The following is a 27482-nucleotide window of genomic DNA, read 5'->3' as shown; positions in this document are numbered from 1 at the left end:
AATGTGTCATTAGGCAATTTCACTATTGTGCAAACATCATAAAGTGTACTTCTACAAACCTAGATAGTATAGCCTACTACACACTGAGGCTATATGGTATAGCCTATTGCTCCTAGGCTACAAACCTGTGCAGAGTGTTACTTACTGAATATTGTGGGCAATTGTAACACAGTGACAAATATCTTTGTATATAAACTTTAATAAGATACAGAAAAATTATGGTATTATAATCTTAGGCAACCACCACCTTATATGCAATCCATCCTCGACTGAAATGTTGTTATGTAGCACATGACTGTAGTTTGTTAGGTATTAAAGATAACTATCTGTGGGGAACTTGGCACCCTGAGAGGTGACATGCACACCAAATACAGCAGCGTCCTCAGATCTAAGCTTAGCCATTGCTCCCACACACTACCAATACAAGTACCTCTCCTTTGTATACTAAGTTATAATATTTACAGTTTCGCATTTTAGTGATTATTTGATTAATGTCTTCCTCCCTTGCTGGACTAATTGTCTTCTCAATTTTCAAAGCTTTTCTGATTTCATTACAACTCAGGAATATCCACTTCTACCTCCTAAAATTCTAGTCGTATATCCTACCTCCTCAGGTCCCCACCTTCCAGAGTCCTGGCTCTCATCTCTTACTTCCCTACATCCCTCAGTTTTTCTCACATACTTATTGATCCCCTTCAATTTGCAGTTCTAAGACCCAACTTTATTTTCCTTTATCCATTTTATTTCTCCAAAAGCATTATTTCAATACCTCTATTACTATTTGCCATCCATATTACCTTCATTTTTTATTCTTAACCCACAGTTCCATCTTTTTGTAACTGTCTCTAATATGGAAAATATATTGTTAACTCAGTTCGTGTAAACTGGAATTCTCATGGTTGCCAAAATTTTCATAGACTAGAATATGGGGATGTGTCACTGGATTAATCTATTTATCTACATTCTCAAGGTATATACAAGCATATGGTGCCTAAGACTACATCAGATCTCAAGCAGAAGTCCAGTAGGTTAAACAAAACAAACAAAAAACAGCAGTTCTTCTCTGGATCAATCAGAAGAGGATCTAGATCTTTGCCTGAATAGCATTCCCCTCTCCCCAAGGCAGTCTCTGTAACTCAGTCTGGTTAGTGCCAGGCTACACAATTATCTAATTCAGGGGTGTCCAACTTTGATATCCTTGGGCCCCAGAGGAAGAAAAAGAATTGTCTAGGGCCACATATAAAATACACTAACACTAATGACAGCTGATGGGCTTTAAAAAAAAAAAAAAATCACAAAAAAAGTCATAATGCTTTAAGAAAGTTTATGAATTTGTTGGGCCACATTCAAAGCCATCCTGGGCTGTATGCAGCCCACGGGCTGTGGGTTGGACAAACCTGTTCTAATTGTTAAATAGTCTGGAGATACAATTGCAGTCTATGATGAACAAGCATGATTAACAACTATTTTAGATTACTATCTTCTAAAAGACATGTAAAATAAATTGGTTAGTGCATTGCTTCTAAAAATAGAACTGACCTTTCCAAAGTGCTTTTAAGTATATCATCTGCAGGGTTTTTTTCTTGTTTTCTTTAATACATTTTAAACTTAAGTAGTTTGTATTTATTCCTCCTTTGATTTCTCTCTCCTTCTTAGTAAAAAGATATCTAGATATTTATAGGAAGAAATTATTTTCAACTTTTTCTCACTTACCCTAAATTCTATATATGTGAATCCTTTAAACACTTTCTCATTTGTGCTGGTTAGCCAGCTAGCTTTGTAAGCACAAAGTGGAGACAATGTGAACACATACAGAGCTACAACATAGTCCTTTTTGAGTCTCCTATTTCCCTGCCTTACCTCTTCTCTAAGTCCAGAAACAGCTGGGGCTGGGACAGAAACTGTTAATTACAATCCAATATCCATTTCCACTTCTTCTTCGCTATGAGAGCCCCAGTTTTATTCAGGCAGCAATATTAACCAGACAACTCATCGTAATTGTTACGACGATCTTCTCCCCTCACTTTCCCAGCCTCTTTTTACATATAGAGGTGACTCAGTGAGAAATCTACAAGAGGACTACAGGCAACAAAAAGGAAATCCACAGATGTGAGGAGGCAGATATTATGAATAAAAGTACACTTTCCTGATAAAAGATATAGTTGGCCCTTTTCCTTCCCATTGACTTGCGCACAGAATGAATCCAATGTCTGAAAATGTACATGCCCTAGTTCTCTCTGTCATTACTGAAACCTGAGTGACCCAGTGCCAGCAACCACCTACTCAGGTCTTGTTATATGAGAGAAATAAACCTCTTTTTGTTTAAGCCACTGTTCTTTGGATAGTCAGTTATCTGCAGCAGTAAGCTTTCCTAACCGATTGACCAACCTTTCCTGATAATTCCAAATAGGGGTTAAGCTGTCCTGTAACAGAATGAATGAAATGTGATCAGACACTACAGGGACAGCTCCATTCTATGACCCACCATGACAAACTAGAAGGTAGTATAAGAATGCCAAATCTGGCATATATATTAAAGAGCATTCATATTTTTTATTCTACCTGGCCCTATCACCAGACCTCAAAATCCATTCCATGTGTGAGCCAGATGATCACTCATTTGAAGACTTGTGGAGAATGGAATAAAAAACCAAATACAATATAAAGTTCAACCCCTATTCTCAAATGACCTTCATAAGAGCTCCTTGTGAACTATGCAATGTAATTCCAACAAAGGAGCTAAAATCTTACCTCTTCATTTTCCAACCTGCCTCTGATGTAAATACCAACATGCACATTGGCAGAAAAAGATATGAAGGAGAAATAAGTAAATATGGAGGATTCAAAAAGTAAATAATCAAGGCTCTATGCAAAGACAAAAAACATAAGACTCTCCACAAATTCATTTGGAAAATGCAGACAAGTCACCTGCTAGTCTTCTGTATGTATGCTGATATCACCCAATTCGTTGATAAGGTTTTTACACTGCTCTGAACTCTAATACTGGTAATAAACTATCATGCAACAGTTTCCTCCTTAAGAAGACATCCTAAACTCTGTTTGGTATGTGGTGCAAAGAAAGCAGAAATCCATTACAGTGAACTGAACTGCTGTTATAAAAATAATCTTAATCTTTGAATTCTTTACCCAAATTCCCCAGGACCTTTGTAAGAGCTATTTGCACATTAGCTATTTATGACATAACTGGCTATTTAATACCTACTTGGCTTGTTAGCCAAAGGCTAGTCATTGGCATTTTAAAGAGTACTTGGACAATTTGAGTGAACCACTGTCTTTATCAGCTTTAATCTCAAATATATTTTCATGTTCAAATTTCCAGTAGTCTCAATGTTTATTCTTCTGTTCTTTTTTTTTAACCATTTATTTAAGTCAAGATCCAAATAAGTTAATCATACAGCAATTGATCAATAAGGCTTTTAAACCTGTTTTAATCCAAAGGTTCCCCTTCCAACTATTTTTTAATCTTACAATTTATTTGTTACAGAAACCAAGTTGTTTGTTCTGTTATTTCCCACAGTTTGGATTCTGCTAATTGCATTTTCTAGAGCAGTTTGATGTGTTCCTCTCTTCTCTAGCTAGGTTGTAAATTGGTGGCTGGATCTGAAGCCTTGATCACATTCAAATTTGATTGTTCTTCCATCAGAAAGTACCCCAGTGACTCGTCATCTTTTTGTGATGTTAAATGCCTAGATCCATTAGATTGTCAGAGTTTGTAATTTGGTGATATTCTATCATTCCTTATTCATTTACTACTGGGATACATTTATAAAAAGACCAATTTAGGCCAGGCGCAGTGGCTCACACCTGTAATCCCAGCACTTTAGGAGGCCAAGGCAGGCGAATCACAAGGTCAGGAGTTCGAGACCAGTCTAGCCAATAAGGTGAAACACTGTCTCTACTAAAAACACAAAAATTAGCTAGGCCTGGTGACAGGGCGCCTGTAATCCCAGCTACTCGGGAGGCTGAGACAGGAGAATCACTTGAACTCAGGAGGCAGAGGTTGTAGTGAGCCGAGATCACGCCACTGCACTCCACCCTGGGTGACAGAGAGAGACTCTATCTCAAAAAAAAAAAGCCAGGCACAGTGGCTCACGCCTATAATCCCAGCACTTTGGGAGGCCGAGGTGGGCGGATCACTTGAGGTCAGAAGTTCAATACCAGCTTGGCCAACATGGTGAAACCCTGTCTGTACTAAAAATACAAAAATTAGCCAGGCGTGGTGGCGCATACCTGTAGTCCCAGCTACTCAGGAAGGCTGAGGCAGGAGAATCGCTTGAACCCAGGAGGCGGAGATTGCCATGAGCCCAGATTGTGCCACTGCACTCCAGCCTGGCAACAGAGCAAGACTCCATCTCAAACAAAAAAAAGGCGGGGGCAGGGGGGTGGTAAATGTTAACCTATGTGTAAATGTTTCATGCTGTATATAAGTTACAAAAGTAAAACATTATAATAGAAAATAAAATCTCATACCTTTCAGCACTAAATGCAGACTCTGTGTCAATGTACACCACAGCTCCTTCTAATCCTCCCATGTTGGTGGGTAATGTAGCCAAAATGCTCATCATTATACAAAACTGAGTTTTTCCACAACCTGGTGGACCTGTAACCTAAAAAAAAAAAAAAAAAAAAAAATGTTATTTGGATAAACATCACAAGCCAGTCAAAGCAAAATCCTTTTAAGACTTTGCCATATATGCAGTCCAACTAACCTGGGTTCCCAGGAGAGAATTAAGCCCAAGACATCCATTGTACGGAATGAATTAACTTCTCCCCTCTGCATCTGAATTGGCACTAGTTATGTACCATCTTTGGAGGAATTGAGAAAATAGTCACTCAAATCATCCACTGTATTTTGTAGTTCAGATGAGAAACTTTCAGTTGAGAAAGGCTGAAACATTCACTCATTTATACCATCATAACTTGGCATTCTATACCTTTTCCTCATGAAGATATTTATAATAGGACCTTAAAATATTTAAGAGTCTTTAATAAATGGTTGAGCATTTGTTAAAAATTAGCATTTCAAAACAATGTTGTACTAGTCCCATTAAGGGCTACTTTAATCCATATTTTTAAGAGTATTTAGGGGTGAAGGGTACTGATGTATACAATTTACTTTCAAACAGTTCAGCAAATAAAAATGTGTATATGTGTGCACATATGTGTGTAGAAAGAGAAATAAAGCAAATTTATTGCTTTATAAACAACTGTTGAGTTTAGGTGATTCCTACTTTGAAATGTCTGTTTTGAAATCTTCATTGGCAGAAAACTATTTAGAGATTATAAAAGTTGAAATCAAAAGAGTATAGACAGGAAATAATAGGAAATTAATTATATCCATATTCAAGTGTAACTAGAAGTAGTTTGGCTCTGTGTCCCCATCCAAATCTCAGGTTGAATTGTAATCCCCAGTACTGGAGGAGGGGGCCTGGTGGGAGGTGATTAGATAGATCATGGTGGCAGTTTCCCTCTTGCTGTTCTCATGATAGTGAGTTCTCACAAGATCTGATAGTTTAAAAGTGTGTGGCACTTTCTCTTTCTCTCTCTCTCTCGCCTGTTCTGCCATAGTAAGATGTCTCTCTCTCTCCTGTTCCGCCATAGTAAGATGTCTCTGTCTCTCTCTCTCTCTCTCTCTCTCCTGTTTCGCCACAGTAAGATGTCTCTGTCTCTCTCTCTCTCTCTCTCCTGTTCTGCCATAATAAGATGTGCTTGCTTCCCCTGTAGGTTTCCTGAGGCCTCCCAACCATGCCTCCTGTTAAGCCTGCAGAACTGTGAGTCGATTACACCTCTCTTCTTCATAAATTACCCAGTCTCAGGTAGTTCTTTATAGCAATGTGAGAAAGAACTAATACAGTAGTTAACAAAATTAATTTGAAAATATTTAGAAATATCTCCTTTAAACACATGCTATTTGTCACATTAGTTGTGGCAGCCAAATTTTTAGAACCAATGCACTCTTTCTGAAAATAACACTAAAGAACTTTTTTTTTTAACATTGAGAGGAAGGGGAGAGGAGAGGAAGGGAAAAGAAAAAAAAATCTAAGAGAGGGAAAAAAGTCTGGGCTAAAACTGAGACATACAATAAAGAAACTGTCTCAGATACCTTATGAAGTAGGAAGAAATAAGTAGGAATTATTCATGAGTCTAAATCATCTAGATCTGTGGTTCTCAGATTTGAGTGAGCATCAGAATCACCTGGAAAGCTTGTTAACCAGCATTTCTGGTTCAGTAGGTCTGGGTTATGGCCTGAGAATTTACATCGCTAGTAAGTTCCCAGGTAATGCTGATGTTATTATATACTTTCAGAACCACTGTTTCCAAATTTAGTCTAAAGGTAAACTTCATTTATCAAAGTTCAACCTTAAAACACAAATGTTTAGCACACGCCTGTAATCCCAGCTACACCAGAGGCTAAGGCAAGAGAATCACTTGAGCCCAGGAGTTCTAGACCAGCCAGGGCAACAAAGCAAGACCATGTCTCAAAAAAAAAAAAAAAAAAAAATCCCATATTTAAAACTATGTGCTGGTTTATAATCTTTACAATGATCATTTAGACTTTAAGAATAAATAATTACTCCTGTCAATAATAGCTTGCCAGATTATGAGTGATCAGTAAAGAGAGTTCTCCAAACTTAAATGACCACATGCCCCAACAAACCAGCCAAAAAAAAAATCAAAACAAAATTTAGTACAGCCCTCCAATATATGCATATTTATTATAAACATACTATTTTACTAATATGTCCTATACAGTATAAAACACAAAGTATGAATTAAAAATTATAAACATTAAAAATCATTTTATAATATTTATTACTTATATAAAAGATCTTTTTGCTCTCATAAAAGCTTACCATTTTTAGTAGAGCAATGATAATAATGAAAATAATAAGAAACCAAATTGTATTTTTTAAAAATAATAATGTAAATATTTTGTGATTCAGTGATTGAAATGTCAGGTCCTAAGTTCCACTTACTTCAGTACTTAATTGTAAGCTAAGAAGGGGATAATTACAAAGATGCAAGCATTGAAATTAAAGAAATACATCATTTGTTGGACTTAACTAAATTACTACTTGCATTTTTCAATACCTTCCATCAATTATGCAAAAGTTTTTATTGATCTTCCTTCACGTCAATTGATTGCTCTTGCAGACGAATCAAAACATGTCACATTTTAACATTTTTAACAACTGGTTTAAAAACCCACTGAAACTTTTTTTTTTGATTACATTTATTTATTTTTATTGAAGTATGACCATCAGCCAGAAAAGTACACAAATCACATCCGAGGGTTGAACTAGTTTACAGTCCCACCAACAGTGTAAAAGCGTTCCTATTTCTCCATATCCTCTCCAGCACCTGTTGTTTCCTGACTTTTTAATGATTGCCATTCTAACTGGTGTGAGATGGTATCTCATTGTGGTTTTGATTTGCATTTCTCTGATGCCCAGTGATGGTGAGCATTTTTTCATGTGTTTTTTGGCTGCATAAATGTCTTCTTTTGAGAAGTGTCTGTTGATGTCCTTCGCCCACTTTTTGATGGGGTTGTTTGGTTTTTTCTTGTAAATTTGTTTGCGTTCATTGTAGATTCTGGATATTAGCCCTTTGTCAGATAAGTAGGTTGAGAAAATTCTCTCCCATTTTGTAGGTTGCCTGTTCACTCTGATGGTAGTTTCTTTTGCTGTGCAGAAGCTCTTCAGTTTAATTAGATCCCATTTGTCAATTTTGGCTTTTGTTGCCATTGCTTTTGGTGTTTTAGACATGAAGTCTTTGCCCGTGCCTATGTCCTGAAAGGTAATGCCTAGGTTTTCTTCTAGGGTTTTTATGGTTTTAGGTCTAACGTTTAAGTCTTTAATCCATCTTGAATTAATTTTTGTACAAGATGTAAGGAAGGGATCCAGTTTCAGCTTTCTACATATGGCTAGCCAGTTTTCCCAGCACCATTTATTTAATAGGGAATCCTTTCCCCATTGCTTGTTTTTCTCAGGTTTGTCAAAGATCAGATAGTTGTAGATATGCAGCATTATTTCTGAGGGCTCTGTTCTGTTCCATTGATCTATATCTCTGTTTTGGTACCAGTACCATGCTGTTTTGGTTACCGTAGCCTTGTAGTATAGTTAGAAGTCGGGTAGCGTGATGCCTCCAGCTTTGTTCTTTTGGCTTAGGATTGACTTGGCGATGAGGGCTCTTTTTTGGTTCCATATGAACTTTAAAGTAGTTTTTTCCAATTCTGTGAAGAAAGTCATTGGTAGCTTGATGGGGATGGCATTGAATCTCTAAATTACCTTGGGCAGTATGGCCATTTTCATGATATTTATTCTTCCTACCCATGAACATGGAATGTTCTTCCATTTGTTTGTGTCCTCTTTTATTTCATTGAGCAGTGGTTTGTAGTTCTCCTTGAAGAGGTCCTTCACGTCCCTTGTAAGTTGGATTCCTAGGTATTTTATTCTCTTTGAAGCAATTGTGAATGGGAGTTCACTCATGATTTGGCTCTCTGTTTGTCTGTTATTGGTGTATAAGAATGCTTGTGATTTTTGTACATTGATTTTGTATCCTGAGACTTTGCTGAAGTTGCTTATCAGCTTAAGGAGATTTTGGGCTGAGACAATGGGGTTTTCTAGATATACAATCATGTCATCTGCAAACAGGGACAATTTGACTTCTTCTTTTCCTAATTGAATACCCTTTATTTCCTTCTCCTGCCTAATTGCCCTGGCCAGAACTTCCAACACTATGTTGAATAGGAGTGGTGAGAGAGGGCATCCCTGTCTTGTGCCAGTTTTCAAAAGGAATGCTTCCAGTTTTTGCCCATTCAGTATGATATTGGCTGTGGGTTTGTCATAGATAGCTCTTATTATTTTGAGATACGTCCCATCAATACCTAATTTATTGAGAGTTTTTAGCATGAAAGATTCTTGAATTTTGTCAAAGGCCTTTTCTAAATCTGTTGAGATAATCATGTGGTTTTTGTCTTTGGTTCTGTTTATATGCTGGATTACATTTATTGATTTGCATATATTGAACCAGCCTTGCATCCTAGGGATGAAGCCCACTTGATCATGGTGGATAAGCTTTTTGATGTGCTGCTGGATTCAGTTTGCCAGTATTTTATTGAGGATTTTTGCATCAATGTTCATCAAGGATACTGGTCTAAAATTCTCTTTTTTGGTTGTGTCTCTGCCCGGCTTTGGTATCAGGATGATGCTGGCCTCATAAAATGAGTTAGGGAGGATTCCCTCTTTTTCTATTGATTGGAATAGTTTCAGAAGGAATGGTACCAGTTCCTCCTTGTACCTCTGGTAGAATTCGGCTGTGAATCCATCTGGTCCTGGACTCTTTTTGGTTGGTAAGCTATTGATTACTGCCACAATTTCAGAGCCTGTTATTGGTCTATTCAGAGAGTCAACTTCTTCCTGGTTTAGTCTTGGGAGGGTGTACGTGTCTAGGAATTTATCCATTTCTTCTAGATTTTCTAGTTTATTTGCGTAGAGGTGTTTGTAGTATTCTCTGATGGTAGTTTGTACTTCTGTGGGATCGGTGGTGATATCCCCTTTATCATTTTTTATTGCGTCTATTTGATTCTTCTCTCTTTTCTTATTTATTAGTCTTGCTAGAGGTCTATCAATTTTGTCGATCCTTTCAAAAAACCAGCTCCTGGATTCATTAATTTTTTGAAGGCTTTTTTGTGTCTCTATTTCCTTCAGTTCTGCTCTGATTTTAGTTATTTCTTGCCTTCTGCTAGCTTTTGAATGTGTTTGCTCTTGCTTTTCTAGTTCTTTTAATTGTGATGTTAGGGTATCAATTTTGGATCTTTCCTGCTTTCTCTTGTGGGCATTTAGTGCTATAAATTTCCCTCTACACACTGCTTTGAATGCATCCCAGAGATTCTGGTATGTTGTGTCCTTGTTCTCGTTGGTTTCAAAGAACATCTTTATTTCTGCCTTCATTTCGTTATGTACCTAGTAGTCATTCAGGAGCAGGTTGTTCAGTTTCCATGTAGTTGAGCGGTTTTGAGTGAGTTTCTTAATCCTGAGTTCTAGTTTGATTGCACTGTGGTCTGAGAGACAGTTTGTTATAATTTCTGATCTTTTACATTTGCTGAGGAGAGCTTTACTTCCAACTATGTGGTCAATTTTGGAATAGGTGTGGTGTGGTGCTGAAAAAAATGTATATTCTGTTGATTTGGGGTGGAGAGTTCTGTAGATGTCCGCTTGGTGCAAAGCTGAGTTCAATTCCTGGGTATCCTTGTTAACTTTCTGTCTCGTTGATCTGTCTAATGTTGACAGTGGGGTGTTAAAGTCTCCCATTATTATTGTGTGGGAGTCTAAGTCTCTTTGTAGGCCACTCAGGACTTGCTTTATGAATCTGGGTGCTCCTGTATTGGCTGCATATATATTTAGGATAGTTAGCTCTTCTTCTTGAATTGATCCCTTTACCATTATGTAATGGCCTTCTTTGTCTCTTTTGATCTTTGTTGGTTTAAAGTCTGTTTTATCAGAGACTAGGATTGCAACCCCTGCCTTTTTTTGTTTTCCATTTGCTTGGCAGATCTTCCTCCATCCTTTTATTTTGAGCCTATGTGTGTCTCTGCACATGAGATGGGTTTCCTGAATACAGCACACTGATGGGTCTTGACTCTTGATCCAATTTGCCAGTCTGTGTCTTTTAATTGGAGCATTTAGTCCATTTACATTTAAAGTTAATATTGTTATGTGCAAATTTGATCCTGTCATTATGATGTTAGCCGGTAATTTTGTTTGTTAGTTGATGCAGTTTCTTCCTCATGTCGATGGTCTTTACAATTTGGCATGATTTTGCAGTGGCTGGTACCGGTTGTTCCTTTCCATGTTTAGTGTTTCCTTCAGGAGCTCTTTTAGGGCAGGCCTGGTGGTGACAAAATCTCTCAGCATTTGCTTGTCTGTAAAGTATTTTATTCCTCCTTCACTTATGAAGCTTAGTTTGGCTGGATATGAAATTCTGGGTTGAAAATTCTTTTCTTTAAGAATGTTGAATATTGGCCCTCACTCTCTTCTGGCTTGTAGAGTTTCTGCCGAGAGATCCGTTGTTAGTCTGATGGGCTTCCCTTTGTGGGTAACCCGACCTTTCTCTCTGGCTGCCCTTATATTTTTTCCTTCATTTCAACTTTGGTGAATCTGACAATCATGTGTCTTGGAGTTGCTCTTCTCGAGGAGTATCTTTGTGACGTTCTCTGTATTTCCTGAATCTGAATGTTGGCCTGCCTTGCTAGATTGGGGAAGTTCTCCTGGATAATACCCTGCAGAGTGTTTTCCAACTTGGTTCCATTCTCCCCGTCACTTTCAGGTTCACCAATCAGACGTAGATTTGGTCTTTTCACATAGTCCCATATTTCTTTGAGGCTTTGTTCATTTCTTTTTATTCTTTTTTCTCTAAACTTCCCTTCTCGCTTCATTTCATTCATTTCATCTTCCATCACTGATACCCTTTCTTTCAGTTGATCACATCGGCTCCTGAGGCTTCTGCATTCTTCACGTAGTTCTCGAGCCTTGGCTTTCAGCTCCATCAGCTCCTTTAAGCACTTCTCTGTATTGGTTATTCTAGTTATACATTTGTCTAAATTTTTTTCAAAGTTTTCAACTTCTTTGCCTTTGGTTTGAATTTCCTCCTGTAGCTCGGAGTAGTTTGATCATCTGAAGCCTTCTTCTCTCAACTCGTCGAAGTCATTCTCCATCCAGCTTTGTTCCATTGCTGGTGAGGAACTGCATTCCTTTGGAGGAGGAGAGGCACTCTGCTTTTTAGAGTTTCCAGTTTTTCTGCTCTGTTTTTTCCCCATCTTTGTGGTTTCATCTACTTTTGGTTTTTGATGATGGTGATGTACAGATGTGTTTTTGGTGTGGATGTCCTTTCTGTTTGTTAGTTTTCCTTCTAACAGACAGGACCCTCAGCTGCAGGTCTGTTGGAGTTTGCTAGAGGTCCACTCCAGACCCTGTTTGCCTGGGTACCAGCAGTGGTGGCTGCAGTATAGCGGATTTTCGTGAACCGCGAATGCTGCTGTCTGATCGTTCCTCTGGAAGTTTTGTCTCAGAGGAGTACCCGGCCGTGTGAGGTGTCAGTCTGCCCCTACTGGGGGGTGCCTCCCAGTTAGGCTGCTCGGGGGTCAGGGGTCAGGGACCCACTTGAGGAGGCAGTCTGCCCGTTCTCAGATCTCTAGCTGCATGCTGGGAGAACCACTGCTCTCTTCAAAGCTCAGATGGAAATGCAGAAATCACCCGTCTTCTGCGTCGCTCGCGCTGGGAGCTGTAGACTGGAGCTGTTCCTATTCGGCCATCTTGGCTCGATCTCGCTCCATCTTAGGGTTTTTATAATGCATTTCAAAGTAAGTCAAACACATTAATATAGTTTCCCCCAATGGTCCAGCATGCACAGCATTAACTAGAATTTAACATGTATTATTCCTTTTTTTCCTTTTGCAGTAAATTTTACATGCAATGAAATGTGCAAATTATAAGTCTACCATTTCATAAACTTGAACAAGTGCATACATGTATGCAACCTAAACTCTTACAAAGTCAAAACACTATCATTATCCCAGGAAATTCTCTCATATACATTGTTTTGTATTCATAAAGTCACTATTTTCAAGAATTTATCTTCCCTGATACATCTTTATTTTAATGGCACAAAATGAAATTTGTTCTTCATGTATTTCATTATTGAAACAAAATATAGCTACTATGATAATCTGAGCCTTGTTAGAAACATCTGTACTTCAAATATATAGCATTCTCTCACATTAAATAATTTAAGTTCTCAATGATTCAAATAATCTTCAAAGATTTCTTTGCAACTTCTGAAAGTATTTGTTCATGAAAGAATTCATTTAAGGCCGGGTGCGGTGACTCATGCTTGTAATCCCAGCACTTTGGGAGGCCGAGGTGGGCAGATCATCTGAGGTCAGAAGTTTGAGACCAGCCTGACCAACATGGAGAAACCTCGTCTCTACCGAAAATACAAAAAATTAGCCAGGCATGGTGGCGCATGACTGTAATCCCAGCTCCTCGGGAGGCTGAGACAGGAGAATCGCTCGAACCTGGGTGGTGGAGGTTGCAGTGAGCCGAGATCACGCCATTGCACTCCAGCCTGGGCAACAAGAGCAAAACTCGCTCAAAAAAAAAAAATTCATTTAAGTTGTTGCCATATTGTTTCCCATGTTTTATTTCATCCATTTTATGAACAAGCGTGTCCCTAATATTACTAATAATGTACTGTATTTGGTCTTTTGCTGTTAAGAAAGCACAAAAGAGGCTTTTAAATATCTATCATTAATTTTAATGACATTTTTCTAGATACTGAGTTATGTGTCACATAACTTTAAATGTCATGGAAAAACTTTTGTCAGTTTAACTTCCTGTCCTACATGTTCGTTAATTATGATGGCTTCCTACTATTGTTAGCCAGTATTTCAAGGGAATAAAATATCAGAAAGTATTTCTTTATTAACAATAGTGGATATAATTCCATCTATCAAATAATTGTCTTGCTTATAATTTCACTTTTTCTGGACATCTTCTCAGCTGAGATTAGATTGCTGTTGATTTTTACTTCAACATTAATAATGTCTCATAGGAGAAGCATCTGCTCTGACCTATACATGTGTGTGGCTCACTTCCACTCTCATTATTAGTATTGCACACAATTTACAGTTTCTTTGCAGGAATCTTTCTTGCCATTTATCTGTTTTGTGAGCTTTGATTTCGTTAAATCCATAAATCCACCTAACTAGATATATGCAGACTTATAATTCATCCCAGTATGTTGAAAATAAAGGTACAAGCAAGGGGCCTTTGTCAACCCCTGCATGCTTTCCTCATGCACTATAACTGATACCCAACAGTCTGACACCCAGACCAAGTAAGGATGTCAGTGTTAATCCACTGATTAAATGTTAATTAAGGTAAATTTCATTTCTTCGATTGAAACAATAAAAGTTTTAATATTTTCTTCCCACAACCTAATGAAACATTTTACATACCCTGCTTTGGAGAATGCTAGTCTAAATTCAGAGCTCTAAACATTTTTTATGGAACTTTCTTCATTTTCAAAAACAACATGGATCAAATTAGTCACCAGATATCAGAGCAAGGGAAACTTCTGTCATTAAAAGTTGAAAGTGGATCTTGAAATAAAGAAATGCTTATGCTTACTAATGATAGGGACAGGAGGCAGTGAAATGCCTAGGCAGATAGGGTAGGGCCAGGTATCTGGTGAAACCCCACCTCCAAGCCAGATACAGTTCAAAGCCTGAAAGCCAAGCTACATGTTAAATCCCCGGACCAGAGTGAGAACTTGTCTTCCTGTTTGGCACACTTTCCTCTGGACTATCCTCACCCTTCACCTATTTTACATATACCTACCCTTTCCTAATTTGTTTTCTACACTGTCTTGCCCACCTTTGAGTGGTGTCTTTGCTTTAAAATTTTTTGCATAATTACAAACCAATCAGCATGCACTCCCCATTCTGTGCCTATAAAGAACCCAAACTTAATCAGTACAGGAGACAGCCGGAATTTAAGGGAGATGGCCAGACTTTGGGTAAGATAGCTGGACTTCGGGGAAGAGATGACCCGACTTTGGGGAAGATGACCTGCCCTTCCTGTCCCCTCTCTAGCTATCCTCTCCACGGAGAGTCATTTTCATCGCTCAATAAAATTATCTGCCTTCACCATCCTTCAATTGTCCAACTGACCTCTTTCTTCTTGGATGCCAGACAGGGACCCACCAAGTGCGGGTACCCAGAAGGCTGTCACGCTGGCCCTTTGCCCTCACCAGCAGAGGGCAACTGCCCCACATAACAAGGTAAGGGGCCAACTGAGCTGTTAACACACCACCGTCTGCAGAGGGCAGAACTAAGAGAGTACTGTAACACCCACTCTGGGGATTTGGGGTCACAGGAACCCTTACCTGGGTGCCTCCACGGGACCTTCATGGAGCTTGCTCCTGGCAGCTCCCAGAGTGGCTGGCCGGATCTCACACTCGCTAGCTCATGCCTGGTCTGGCCGCGGACCCCACACAGAGCTTGCTCCTGCTGGCACTCGAAGCTGTGCTGGCCAGATCCCGCACTTGCTCACTCACACCAGCACATGAAGCCTGCTCCTACAAGTGCCTGGAACAGCCAGCCAGATCCCGCACTCGCTCACTCACGTGCTCCCTCCCGCAAGGGGTTGAGCATGGCAGGCCGAGTAAATGGGGTACCCCGTCATAAGTCCAGCAAAGGGGCTGAGAAAAATCTTCCATCATTAATATCATTAGAGTGCTAACTAGCAGAGGAACAAAGGACCAGCCTTTCTATACATACTATCCATGTGCCAGGTTTTGGATATGTTCTCAGATTTAATGAGCTTAAAATTGTTCAATGCTTTGTGATTTTTAAAAGGGTGAAACAAGCCATTATTTTAATTAAGAGGATATATTTGGAAATATTCAGTGAAGTATCAAATACTTTGAAAATGTAAAGTATTACTTTACTATTCCATATTTAAAGAAAACATGTAAAAAATAGCTGAAAAGTTAAACAAGGGCAACTGGCATTTTCCCTACTTCATTATTTTAATGTACTGATTCAGTATAGTCTTGGAGAAAATAAAACATCATGTGAATAAGAGTAAGAGATTTCTGGGTTTGTTTGTTGAGTTTGGATTAGAGTTTGGATAGTAGTATTTACTTTAAACTATAATAAACAATTTCTAATCTTTTTAGCAATCTCAGATCCTGCTCACAAATTTTTTTCCTCTCTTCCTAGACACAAAAAAATTATACCATATGCGATTTTATGGGCTGCCTGGAGTTAAATTTCATTTTTTTTCAGGTTTATTTAGTGGGTGAAAACATTTCAACATTAATAATTTTTAGCTTCAGATAGTCTAGCTCTGAATTCTAGCACCCAAACCACAAAATTTCAAGTTGTGTTCAGTTCTCAGCTTCAGCCCCAGTGGTGGTTAGAAAGAGAAAACATGCCAAACCAGAATAGGCTAAGTTATTTGCTTCTTGGAAACTCAGACTGAATACAATATTTACACACCGAAAACACCGTAAAAAAACAATTCACTTCATATAGTTAGAGCCAAAGTTTCAACAACCTGCTTGAGAAACGTAAAAGAACTAAAAAAAAAAAAAAAGTCAGTAGTGAACATCACTCAAATATCAGCAAGGAAGCAAATGTTAATAATTGGTTTGAAGAGGAAAGAGAATTGTTCCCAAGAAAAGGTCTAATTGTACTAAAGTAAAAATGAAGCCTCCTCATCTTAAACTTTTCATGGCTGAGAGGAATGTAAAATCTGGTCCAGTTAGGACCTAAAATCTTATCAAGTTAACTCTCCTCACATTCAAGATGAGGGCAACTGGACAGGGTAATCTGCCAAGCCAAGACCTAGCAGAAGACAATTTAAGGATGCCTGGCTCTGATCTGAAACCAGTGATCACGTTTTAAAAACGCTTCATTAAAAAAATATTTTTTTAATGACCTCCAGCATCTAACTACTTGTCTCCATTTGCTCAACAATTATGTAGAAATATGAGTAGGTCTTCAGACCTATAAAATTCATTTTTAAAATAACTAACATTCTAAATCCTAAAGCCAAAACCATAAAAAAGGAAAAAAAAAAAAAAAAAGAAACTCAGAAAGGCCAGGTTGCATTGCATTTTGCCTTGTGAAAGAAACCTTGATCTTAAATTACTTTACACCAACATGTGGAAGAGTTTATGTCTTGGATTCTCTCTACCACTCCCTCCTTTTTCATATTGATAGCTGCTGTTTGGGAAGAAAATGGGAAGGGAGAGAGGAAGAGTAGGGATGAGAAAAGCGCAGAAAAAGCAGGAGGGAATGGAAATGACAAGTACCCCAAGTTCCACCATTAACAAAAATCAAACAGTATTAAGGGATATAATCATTCATTTAACAGCAGTTATTGAACATGTGCCACATAAAAGACTCCAGTAAACCATTACAGAGCAGAATGTTTATTTCTAAATTAGAGAGTAAGTGAAGAATTGGGAACAATGGTCCAATCAACTGCATATGCTAAACGCCTGTATTAGAACAGAGGCCTAGTTATCTGCCTCTCAAAACACAGGGCAGGATAAAAGAATGTCAGCAGACTGTACTCAAGGAACATCCATATGAAATCTCTCTCTGGTTTTCCTGCTGCTGTTACAACTTGTGGGGCACATATGAACCTCACTGCAGCCTGAAGAAGACAGGATCCACCTTTGCAGACCTGGAGACCCATGAGCAAAAAAATAAATGTTTGCTGCTGTTGTCAGCAGCTAAAATCAACTAATAAATATCTATGTCTTACACTTAACTGTTTCATGTACTTCTGTTACATGGCTCGTGCTTATAGGCATTTGAGTTTACAACCCCTGCCTTATTATTTCCTGTGGTCATGTAGGCCACAGCTAATCCTGCCAATTATAAAAAGAACTATAATAGGCTGGGTGCGGTGGCTCACACCTGTAATCCCAGCACTTCGGGAGGCTGAGGCGGGCAAATCACGAGGTCAGGAGATCCAGACCATCCTGGCTAACACGGTAAAACCCCATCTCTACTAAAAATACAAAAAAAATTAGCCAGGTTTGGTGGCGGGCGCCTGTAGTCCCAGCTGCTGGGGAGGCTGAGGCAGGAGAATGGCATGAACCCGGGAGGCGGAGCTTAAGTGAGCCGAGATCGCGCCACTGCACTCCCGCCTGAGTGACAGAACAAGACTCTGTATCAAAAAAAAAAAAAAAAAAAAAAAAAAAAAGAACTATAATAGTAATTGTTCCAAGAAAAAACTAAGATGCTGGCCAGGCGCGGTGGCTCACGCCTGTAATCCCAGCACTTTGGGAGGCTGAGGCAGGTGGATCATGAGGTCAGGAAATCGAGACCATCCTGGCTAACATCTCTACTAAAAATACAAAAACTTTGCCGGGCATGGTGGCGGGCACCTGTAGTCTCAGCTACTCAGGAGGCTGAGGCAGGAGAATGGCGTGAACCCAGGAGGCGGAGCTTGCAGTGAGCCAAGATCGCACAACTGCACTCCAGCCTGGGCGACAAAGACAGACTCTGTCTTAAAAAAAAAGAAAAAGGAAAAAAAAACTAAGATGCTAAAACAGAACTCTGGCATCCTGTCTCTAACATTTGGGAATAGTAGGGGAGTCACTTCCAAAGCCAAACTGCTCCACTAAAAGCAGATACCTCACCTCCCAAAATCATGAACAAAGCATAGAAATGACTCCAGAAATACAATTAATGCAGAAATGTGCTATGTCACTTCTCATTACTTAGAGCAAGGATCCAGATGTAATCATCACTCTTAGCATTGCACAGATTTAGCAGTGCTTCCGTTTTACTATCCTGGAGGTACTCATGAGTTGAACTATGCAGATATTACATCTCTCTGTGTTGAACTGAGTTCTCTGGTCCTGTACTCTAGATTATATTACAGTATGAAAATAACATTTGTTTAAGATACAGGATCTCACCCCAGGCTGAAGTGCAGTGGCACAAGCATAGCCCACTGCAGGTTTGAACTCCTGGCTCAAGTGATCCTCCTGCCTCAGTCTCCTAAGTAGCTGGGAGTATAGGCATGCACCACCACACTTAACTAATTTTTTTTTTTTTTTTTTACTTTTTGTAGAGCTAGGGTCTTGCTATGTTACTCAGGCTGGTCTCAAACTCCTGGCCTCAAGCGATCCTTCTGCTTCAGCCTCCCAAAGTGCTGGGATTACAGGCACGAGCCACCACACCTAGCTGAAAATACCTTTTTTGATGATATCTTTGAATACTTCTTTTTTTTTTTTTTTTGAGATGGAGCCTTACTCTGTTGCCCAGGCTGGAGTGCAGTGGTGCAATCTTAGCTCACTGCAACTTCTGCCTCCTGGGTTCAAGTGATTCTCATGCCTCAGCCTCCCAAGTAGCTGGGATAACAGGTGCATGCCACCACACCCAGCTAATTTTTGTATTTTTGGTAAAGATGGGGTTTTATCATGTTGGGCAGGCTGGTCTCGAACTCCTGGCCTCAACTGATCTGCCCATCTCGGCCTCCCAAAGTGCTGGGATTACAGGCGTGAGCCACTGCACCTCAACTGTATCTTTAAATACAACTTTAATTTTACCTATTCACAATAGCATCTATCTTATGCATTCTCAGCATGGGCGATATTAACCCCAAGGGTAAAAGTTGGTTTTGGAGGAAGGGGAAGATTTTACTCTTTTATGTATAAAGCACAGATATTTATACAGTACAAAAACAGATATACAGTATATGTGTGGTAGAAAAATTTCATTGGAGGGTGTGGTTAAGAAAAAATTGTTAAAAAGGCTTCTTAGGAGACAATAATGAAAAAATGAATGAGGAACACTGATCTATATTATCTCATATGAGAAGGCTACCAAACTGATTTGATCTCCACATAATACAAACTTTAAGGAGTTTGCTGTTCTCAGGGAACGGAACAATGCCCTGTAGTTCACTTCCTTCAGCAGGTCAGCAGAGCTGGTGTCTCTGATTTCTCCTCTGCTGCTTCTGCTTTAAGAATGAATAGCACTTCTCTACTTCCACTTTTCATCTTGGTGTTGTAACTGAATACGTAAGCATACACAGATTCAGTGACATTCACGTAAGTCAAAACTGATGATAAATAACCTAGGAAATTTTTAAGTTAAAGTCAGGAAAGAGCAACTATAAAAATGACAGCAAAATATTCCAGGTTGATTCTTACTCTCTCAATCTCCAGATCCACTCTAAGTTCATTCAATCAGTTGCCTTACCCCACCCATCCACCAGATCTATCTGACATCTATCTAGGACACTAGGCTTGACCTTTTTACCAGAAACAAAGACCGTGCAATGCAGTTAATTAGGCACCTTCATTGACACCTGTATTTTATTAGTTCTTTACTGCTTCATAACAAATTACCACAAACTTGGCAGCTTGAACAGCATCCATTTATTATGTCACTGTAAGTCAGTTTTGACTTACATGAATGTCACTGAATCTGGGTATACTTACATATTCAGTTACAACACCAAGATGAAAAGTGGAAGAGAGAATTGCTATTCATTCCTAAAGCAGAAGCAGCAGAGGAGAAATCAGAGACAATCAGGTCAGAAGTCCAGATAGGGTTGGCTAGGTTCTCTGCTTAAGGTCTTACAAGGTTGAAATCAAGATCTCAGCTGAGCTGGACTCTTATCTGGAGGTTGGGAGTAAGAATCAACTTCCAAGTTCATTCAAGCTGTTGGCAAAAATCTATTTCTCTGCAGCTCTAGGTCTGAGGTCCCTTTCTTGCTCTTATATCAGGGCCACTCACTGCTTCTAGAGGCTGCCTACATTCCTTCAATCATGGCCCTTCCATCTTCAAGGCAGCAATGGCATCCTGAGTCCTTCTTGGGTTTTAAACTTTTCTTCCTTCCCCTTTTTAACAGCCAGAGAAAGCTCACTACTTCTAAGGGCTCATATGATTAGATCCAAATAATCTCCCCATCTTAAAGTCAACTATGCCATATAACATATAATAATCATGGGAATGACATCTCATCATATTCTAAGGTTCCAGGGATTAGGGCAGAACATCTTTGAGAGGCCATTTAAGAAATTCTGCCTACTACAACATTTCTGAGATTAGAATGGTCATAAAGTTTTTTTTTAATTATACACATACACATATGCATAAGTACATATGTTTACACACATGCATATATTAGTGGTAGGTGGCCTCTAAGACTCATGATGCTCACCTTTGTTATCCATGCCTTTCTGTAGTCTCCTCCCACATTGTATCAGGTTTGTCTGTGACTAATAGAATACAGCAGAAATGATGGTATGTAACTTCCAAGGCTTTGTCTTAAAAAGAAATTGTCATTTCTACCCTGTACTCTTGGATCACATACTCTGCAGAAAGTCAGCTGTTGTGTCATGAAGACACTCAAGCAGTCCTATGGAAAGGTTCACACCGCAAAGAACTGCCAACAGCCAGGACCAGCTTCCCAGCCATATAAGCCATGTAAGGAAGCCTTCTTGGAAGCTCAACCCCACATGGAGTCGGAGATCCCCACCAACCTTGGATCCCCGAGTTCCCTGGTACCAGCTGTTATAGCCCCACCAAGGGAGGCTATGTTTTTTCGCGTAGCTCTAGGATAGAAGCCATATCCATGGAGTTTAGGAGCAGTCAGACTGCAGGCCCTGCCTCTGCTGTTCCTTGCCAGGCAAGGCCACTGGCCTGGCCCCCCAGCACGCCCACTCCACCACCAACTGAGCACTCCGGTCAGTCGGTCACGGCTCTGGCTCTGTATTTCACTGGGTCAGAGCTCCCGGAGGTAACTGACAGGCCCACTGCAACTGCCTCTGCCAGGTCCTTGCTCCTGAGGCCCTCAGGCTGGGGATGGAGTGAAGAGCCTGAGAGTAAGTAGACCTCCAGCAGGATGCAGCTGCCTTCAGGAAAGGTGGCCAGACTCTTTGGTCTCAGAGGCCCAGCCCCCTGCTGCTCCTCACAGGGCAGGGCCTCCTGACTTGGGCCGCCAGCACAGCCACCCCTACCCCCACATGATCACTTCAGTGAGCAGCAGCTCTGTTTCTCTAGGGTGGAGCTTCCAAAGGCAACTGACAGGCCCTCTGCCACTGCAGCTGCTGCAGTACCCACCCTTGCTACTTCTAGGCTAGGGAGGGAACAAAGGTGCTTTCAAGCACCTCCATCAGCAGAGAGGAGTACCCAACCTGCTCCCCATTCCCTCTTCCCAGGTACATCCCCCATCACCATCACTCCCAAAGGCAACTGAACATGTCCTCTGCCGTGGCCACCCCTGCTGCCCCCAGGCTGGGGAGAGAAACTCCAGGGCCAGCAGCTACCCTTCAGAGAGGTGGCCAGGATGCTTTCCACATGACCCCCTTCCTCCACTGCCCACTCCCAAACCAGAGCTGCTGCCTTCTGGCTTCTACTGCACATACCCCACCCCCACATGAGCATTTCAGTCATGGCCCAAAGCCCTGTCAAAAACCTTACCCCCATAGACCTGTGATCTTCCCTGGGGCTCCCACCGCCTAAGTGCCCTGCCTGAGAGTTTAGCCTCTCACCCAGATATCAGCCCTCACCCCTTCCTATCACAGCCAGGACCTGAGGCTCCCCAACAATCCAGCCCCATCAAGACTCATAGAGGAAATCCAGCCGGCCATCTAGGGACTAACTAGGGAGTTACAGATCTCCCTACCCTATTCCAATTTTGCTAGTACTTTACCACATCTCCCATTGCCTGAGGTTGAACCGACACAACCAGCCAACACCACCACAACCAACACACCCCTGCAGAGGCCCAAAGAAGGAGTCCCCCAACCCCACTCTTAAATGAAGAAGAGTCATCACATCGGAGAGCAGAGGAGCCACACGGCTACCTATATTAAGCTAAGTGATGAAGTTCTGCCCCAAAAACCACTCCCCTGGAGAGTCAAAAATTAGACATTTCCTAAGGCTCTCAACCACATGGTGGTCTGGAGATAGGCTGCAGTGTGTGTCTGATCCAGGAGTCAAGAGCTCTAGAACACGGGTGTGACTGGGCAACAATCTACATTCCAGTCTATCCAGAAGGGCTTTGTGTAGCACCCCAAACCCCCACAGAGACTGTGGCACAATTCACTGGGAGCTTTTCCTAGCCACCCTCATCAGGGTTGGGGACTACACTTCTACGTTTGACATAGGGGTATTTGTGGACAAGCCAGGGGATCCAGCTCTACCCAGCTATGTCCCTAGCACTCCCATAAAAGAGGAAGTACATGGTATGGAGCCCTCCACAGTCTAGCCTATCACCTGAAACAACAGAGAGTTCTTCACAGTAAACAAATATCAAGTACATAACTGTCTGCTTCCACCACAGCTGACTCTCACCCATAAGCATCATCTACTGGCCCATAGGTTGAACTCCACAGCCCAATATACAACCTGCTGACAGAACATAAGGCCATGGAAACAAAGACAAAAGATCCTACTCGACATACTCTTAAGTCACACCCTTTAGTGAGTAGGGGAAGGAAAGGGGGAAAAAACAATAATAATACAAGAAAATATCTACAAAATATCTACCTGCATGAAAATATCTACAAAAATTTGAAGTGCCAGTCAGGCATGGTGACTCATGTCTGTAATCCATCGCAGCACTCCAATCCTGGAGGCCAAAGCAGGAGGATTGCTTGAGCCCAGGAGTTCAAGACCATGGTGGGACACTGTCTATACAAATAATTAAAAAATTAGCCAGGCACGATGGCACACGCCTATAGTCCCAGCTACTTAGAAGGCTGAGGTGGGAGGATTGCTTCAGCCTGGGAGGTCAAGGCTGCAGTAGGACATGATTCACTGCACTTCAGCCTATGCAAAAGAGTGAGAACCTGTCTCAAAAAACAAAAATTTAGAAGTGCCAACACCTACAAATGAGAAGGAAGCAACATACGAATGCTGGCACCAGAAAAATCCAATTTTTGTAACACCACCAAAGAATCACAGTAGCTCTCTAGAAAAGGTCCCCAACCAAAATGGAAACTCAGAAATGTCAGATAAATAATTCAAAGCATGGATTGAAAGAAACTCAAAGATATAAAGCAAAAGACTGAAAATCAACACAAAGAACCTACTAAAACAATCCAGGAAATGAAAAAAGAGATAAAAAGGAATCAATTAGAGCTTCTGGAACTGAAAACTTCACTTTATGATTGTCAAGCTGTTGAAAGCTTTATCAATAGACTAGACCAAGCAGAAAAAAGAATTACGACTGATATTTCAAACTAACACATATAGACAAAAGTCAAGAAAAAAGAATTTTAGGCCAGGTGCAGTGGCTCACGCCTGTAATCCCAATACTTTGGGAGGCCGAGGTGGGAGGATCACCTGAGATCAGGAGTTTGAGATTAGCCTGACCAACATGGTGAAAACCTGTCTCTACTAAAATAATACAAAATTAGCTGGGTGTGGTGGCGCATGCCTGTAATCCCAGCTACTCGGGAGGCTGAGGCAGGAGAACTGCTTGAACCCAGGAGGTGAAGGTTGCAGTGAGTCGAGTTTGCGCCATTGCACTCCAGCCTGGGCAACAAGAGCAAAACTCCATCTCAAAGGAAAAAGAAAAAAAAGAAAGAAAGAATAAAGAATTTTATAAAATGAACAAAGTCTTTGAGAAGTGTGAGATTATGTAAAGCAACCAAACCTATGAAATACTGGCATTCCTGAGAGAGAAGGAGAAAAAAAGTTGACAACCTGGAAAACATACTTGATGGAATAATTCAAGAAAATTTCCCTAATCTTGCTAGAGATGTAGATATCCAGGTACAAGAAATCCAGACAACATAATGATCCCAAAGGCACACAGACATTCAACAAGGTCAATGCAAAAGAAAAAAGTCTTAAAGGCAGCAAGAGAGAATGGTAATGCATGGACAGAAGGAACCCCATCAGGCTAGCACCAGACATCTCAGCAGAAACCTTGCAAGCCAGAAGAGAGTGGGGACCTATTTTCAGTGTAGAAAAGAAATACCAACAAATAATTTCTTATCCCACAAACTAAGCTTCATAAGTGAAAAATAAATAAATTTATTTCTTGTCTTCTCAGACAAGAAAACACTGAGGGAATTTGTTTCAACTAGAACAGCCTTATAAGAGGTCCTTAAGGAAATGCTAAACATGGAATGGTAAGAACAACACCTGCTACCACAAAAACACACTTAAGTATATAGCCCACAGACACTATAAAGTAACTACGCAATCAAGTCTACATAACAACCAGCCAACAACACAATGACAGGATCAAAGTCTCACATGTCATTATTAAACTTCAACGTAAATGGTCTAAACACCCCACTTAAAAAACACAGAATGGTAAGCTAGAAAAAAAAGACGAGACTTAACCATCTGCTGTCTTCAAGAGACCCATCTCACATGTAATCCCACAGGCTCAAAGTAAAAAGGGATGAAGAAAGAGCTAGCAGGCAAATGGAAAACAAGCAGAAGTCACTATTCTTATACCAGATAAAACAGACTTTAAACCATAACAACTAAGAAAGACATAGAAGGGTATTACACAGTGATAAAGGGTACAATCCGGCCAGGCATGGTGGCTCACGCCTGTAATCCCAGCACTTTGGGAGGCCGAAGCAGGGAGATCATGAGGTCAGGAGATTGAGACCATCCTGGCCAACATGGTGAAACCCCATCTCTACTAAAAATACAAAAATTAGTTGGGTGTGGTGGCATGTGCCTGTAATCCCAGCTACTCAGGAGGCTGAGGCAGGAGAATCACTTGAACCAAGAAGTCGGAGGTTGGAGTGAACAGAGATCGTGCCACTGCACTACAGCCTGGTGACAGACCGAGACTCCGTCTTAACAACAACAACAAAAAAGTGTACAATCCAACAGGAAGACTTAACTATCCTAAATATATACCCATCAAACATTGGAGCACCCGGATTCATAAAACAAGTTCTTCTTGACTGATAAAAAGACTTAGCCACACAAAAATGGGGGGGCTTCAACACCCCACTGACAGTGACAGAAAGATCATCAAGGCAGAAAAATAACAAAGAAACTCTGGACTTAAACTTGACACTTGACCAATTAAACCTAACAGATATCTACAGAACGATCCACACACCAACCATAGAATATACATTCTTCTCATCTGTACAAGGAACATACTCTAAGAGCAACCACATTTGGTCATAAAATAAGTGTCAATAAATTTTTTTAAAAATCGAAATCATACCAAGCACACTATCAGACCACAGTGCCAAAAAAATAAAAATGAATATCAAGAAGATCTCTCAAAACTACGCAAATATGGAAAGGACACAACTTGCTCCTGAATAACTCCTGGGTAAACACGAAATTAAGGCGGAAGTCAAAAAATTATTTGATATTAATGAAAACAGGAACACAACTTCCCAAAATCTCTGGGAGGCAGCTAAAGCAGTATTAAGAGGAAAGTTTATAACACTAAATTTCTTCATCAAGAGGTTAGAAAGATTTCAAATTAACAATTTAACTTTGCACCTAATGGAATTAGAAAAAAAAAAACAGAAGAAGAACAAACCAACCCCAAAACTACCAGAAGAAAATAAATGCCTATAATTAGAGAGAAGACTCTGGGGCAAGATGGCCAACTAGATGCAGCCAGGAGGAACACATGCCACCAAGTGACTGGGACTTTGGGAAGACTGGCACATTCTGAGATCTTTGGAGGTAAGGCAATGAGAATGGATGGAGGGAGGATACAGATGTTGGGCTGAAGAAAGAAGAAACTGGGAACCCTGCATTGGGCTATCACACACTAAGACTTACTTCTGGCCCCCAAGGACTCCTGAGGAAGGGGTGAGTTGAAGAGGTGAAAAACAAACCCCTCTCACCACAAACCTCTGAAATTCTAGCAGCAGGAGACCCCATGACCCCAGGGTGTGGACACCTGAGCTGGCTGGGAGAGGTGCTTAGAGAGGTGGTAGGGGTAGGAATGCAGTGCAGAACCCAGAGGGTTTGGTGCAGTAATGTCTGCAGTGGAGCACAACCAGGGTTGTCCATCTCCCAAGGCTCACCATGCTCTCCTAGGAGACTTTAGCCTTAGGGCAATTGTCAAATGTGAACAGATCATGGTGGTCTTGCATGTGAAATGGGGCCAGTCCAATCGAAGCACCCCTTGTCTGCTGGCCTCTCCCAGGGTCCCAACCTGGTGGAGCACACTTGCAGTGTACCCTCGGATGCCCAACTGAGGTGCCTCCAGGGGGCCTACATCATAGCTCCTTCACTGGCAGATAGTGCTGACCGTCAAGAGCTCCAGTAGAGCAGCCTCCACTGAGGCACACCAGACCACCCACACCCTCCACTGACTGCAGCCTCCTCTGTGCTGCTTTGCCAGCAGGAACATGCACATGGCCACGCCCCCACCCGCCCTACCGTTTTACTGGCACATGTGTGGGTAGACCTCACCTCCCCTCCATCACCGGCACCCATGTGCACATGCATCCCACTGTGCCACAGCTGTGGTGTAGAGTGTAACCCCACCACTGCGTGGCCATTGCCACTGCAAACGCGCATATGGAGGACAGCAACCCACACGCCACCCCCTACACTGCCACCAGCACGAACACACACATGGAGACTGGCAGCCCTGTACCTGCCAGCACCACACTACCCCATGCGCCAACACCGCCACCAGTGTGAGTATGCACACAGAGGCTGGCAGCCCCGCACCCACCAGCACCCCGTCCAAGCCACGGAGTGTGCATCCCACCATAATGCAGCTGCTGTTGGTACATGTGAACAAGCACAGATCCCACTGCCACCACCCCAACAATGCATTTTGGCTGGCACGACCCATCAGTGTTGTGGCCAGAGATCCAAGAACACCTGGGCCCCTCCAGCACAGAAGGTTCCTAACCTCAAGGGCCCAGAGAACAAAGCTAGGGGCCTGAATTCAAAT

General features: G+C 41.1%; 1 protein-coding gene across 20 annotated transcripts in view; it reads right to left on the bottom strand.

The window, feature by feature from the left end:
* RAD51B (RAD51 paralog B) overlaps positions 1 to 27482 on the bottom strand; it is a 799436-nt gene that overhangs the window by 742238 nt on the left and 29716 nt on the right. For all 20 annotated transcript variants that reach the window (XM_054530766.2, XM_063715899.1, XM_063715902.1 and 17 more), the window contains one exon: positions 4492 to 4628. In XM_054530766.2, the coding sequence (XP_054386741.2) occupies positions 4492 to 4628 (137 nt within the window). The remainder of the gene's footprint in view (positions 1 to 4491; positions 4629 to 27482) is intronic.

The sequence above is a fragment of the Pongo abelii genome, chromosome 15 (assembly GCF_028885655.2).
Source record: "Pongo abelii isolate AG06213 chromosome 15, NHGRI_mPonAbe1-v2.0_pri, whole genome shotgun sequence".
Classification (NCBI taxonomy): domain Eukaryota; kingdom Metazoa; phylum Chordata; class Mammalia; order Primates; family Hominidae; genus Pongo; species Pongo abelii.
The sequence above is the reverse complement of the archived record's forward strand: the minus strand, read 5'-3'. Positions and strand labels throughout refer to the sequence as shown.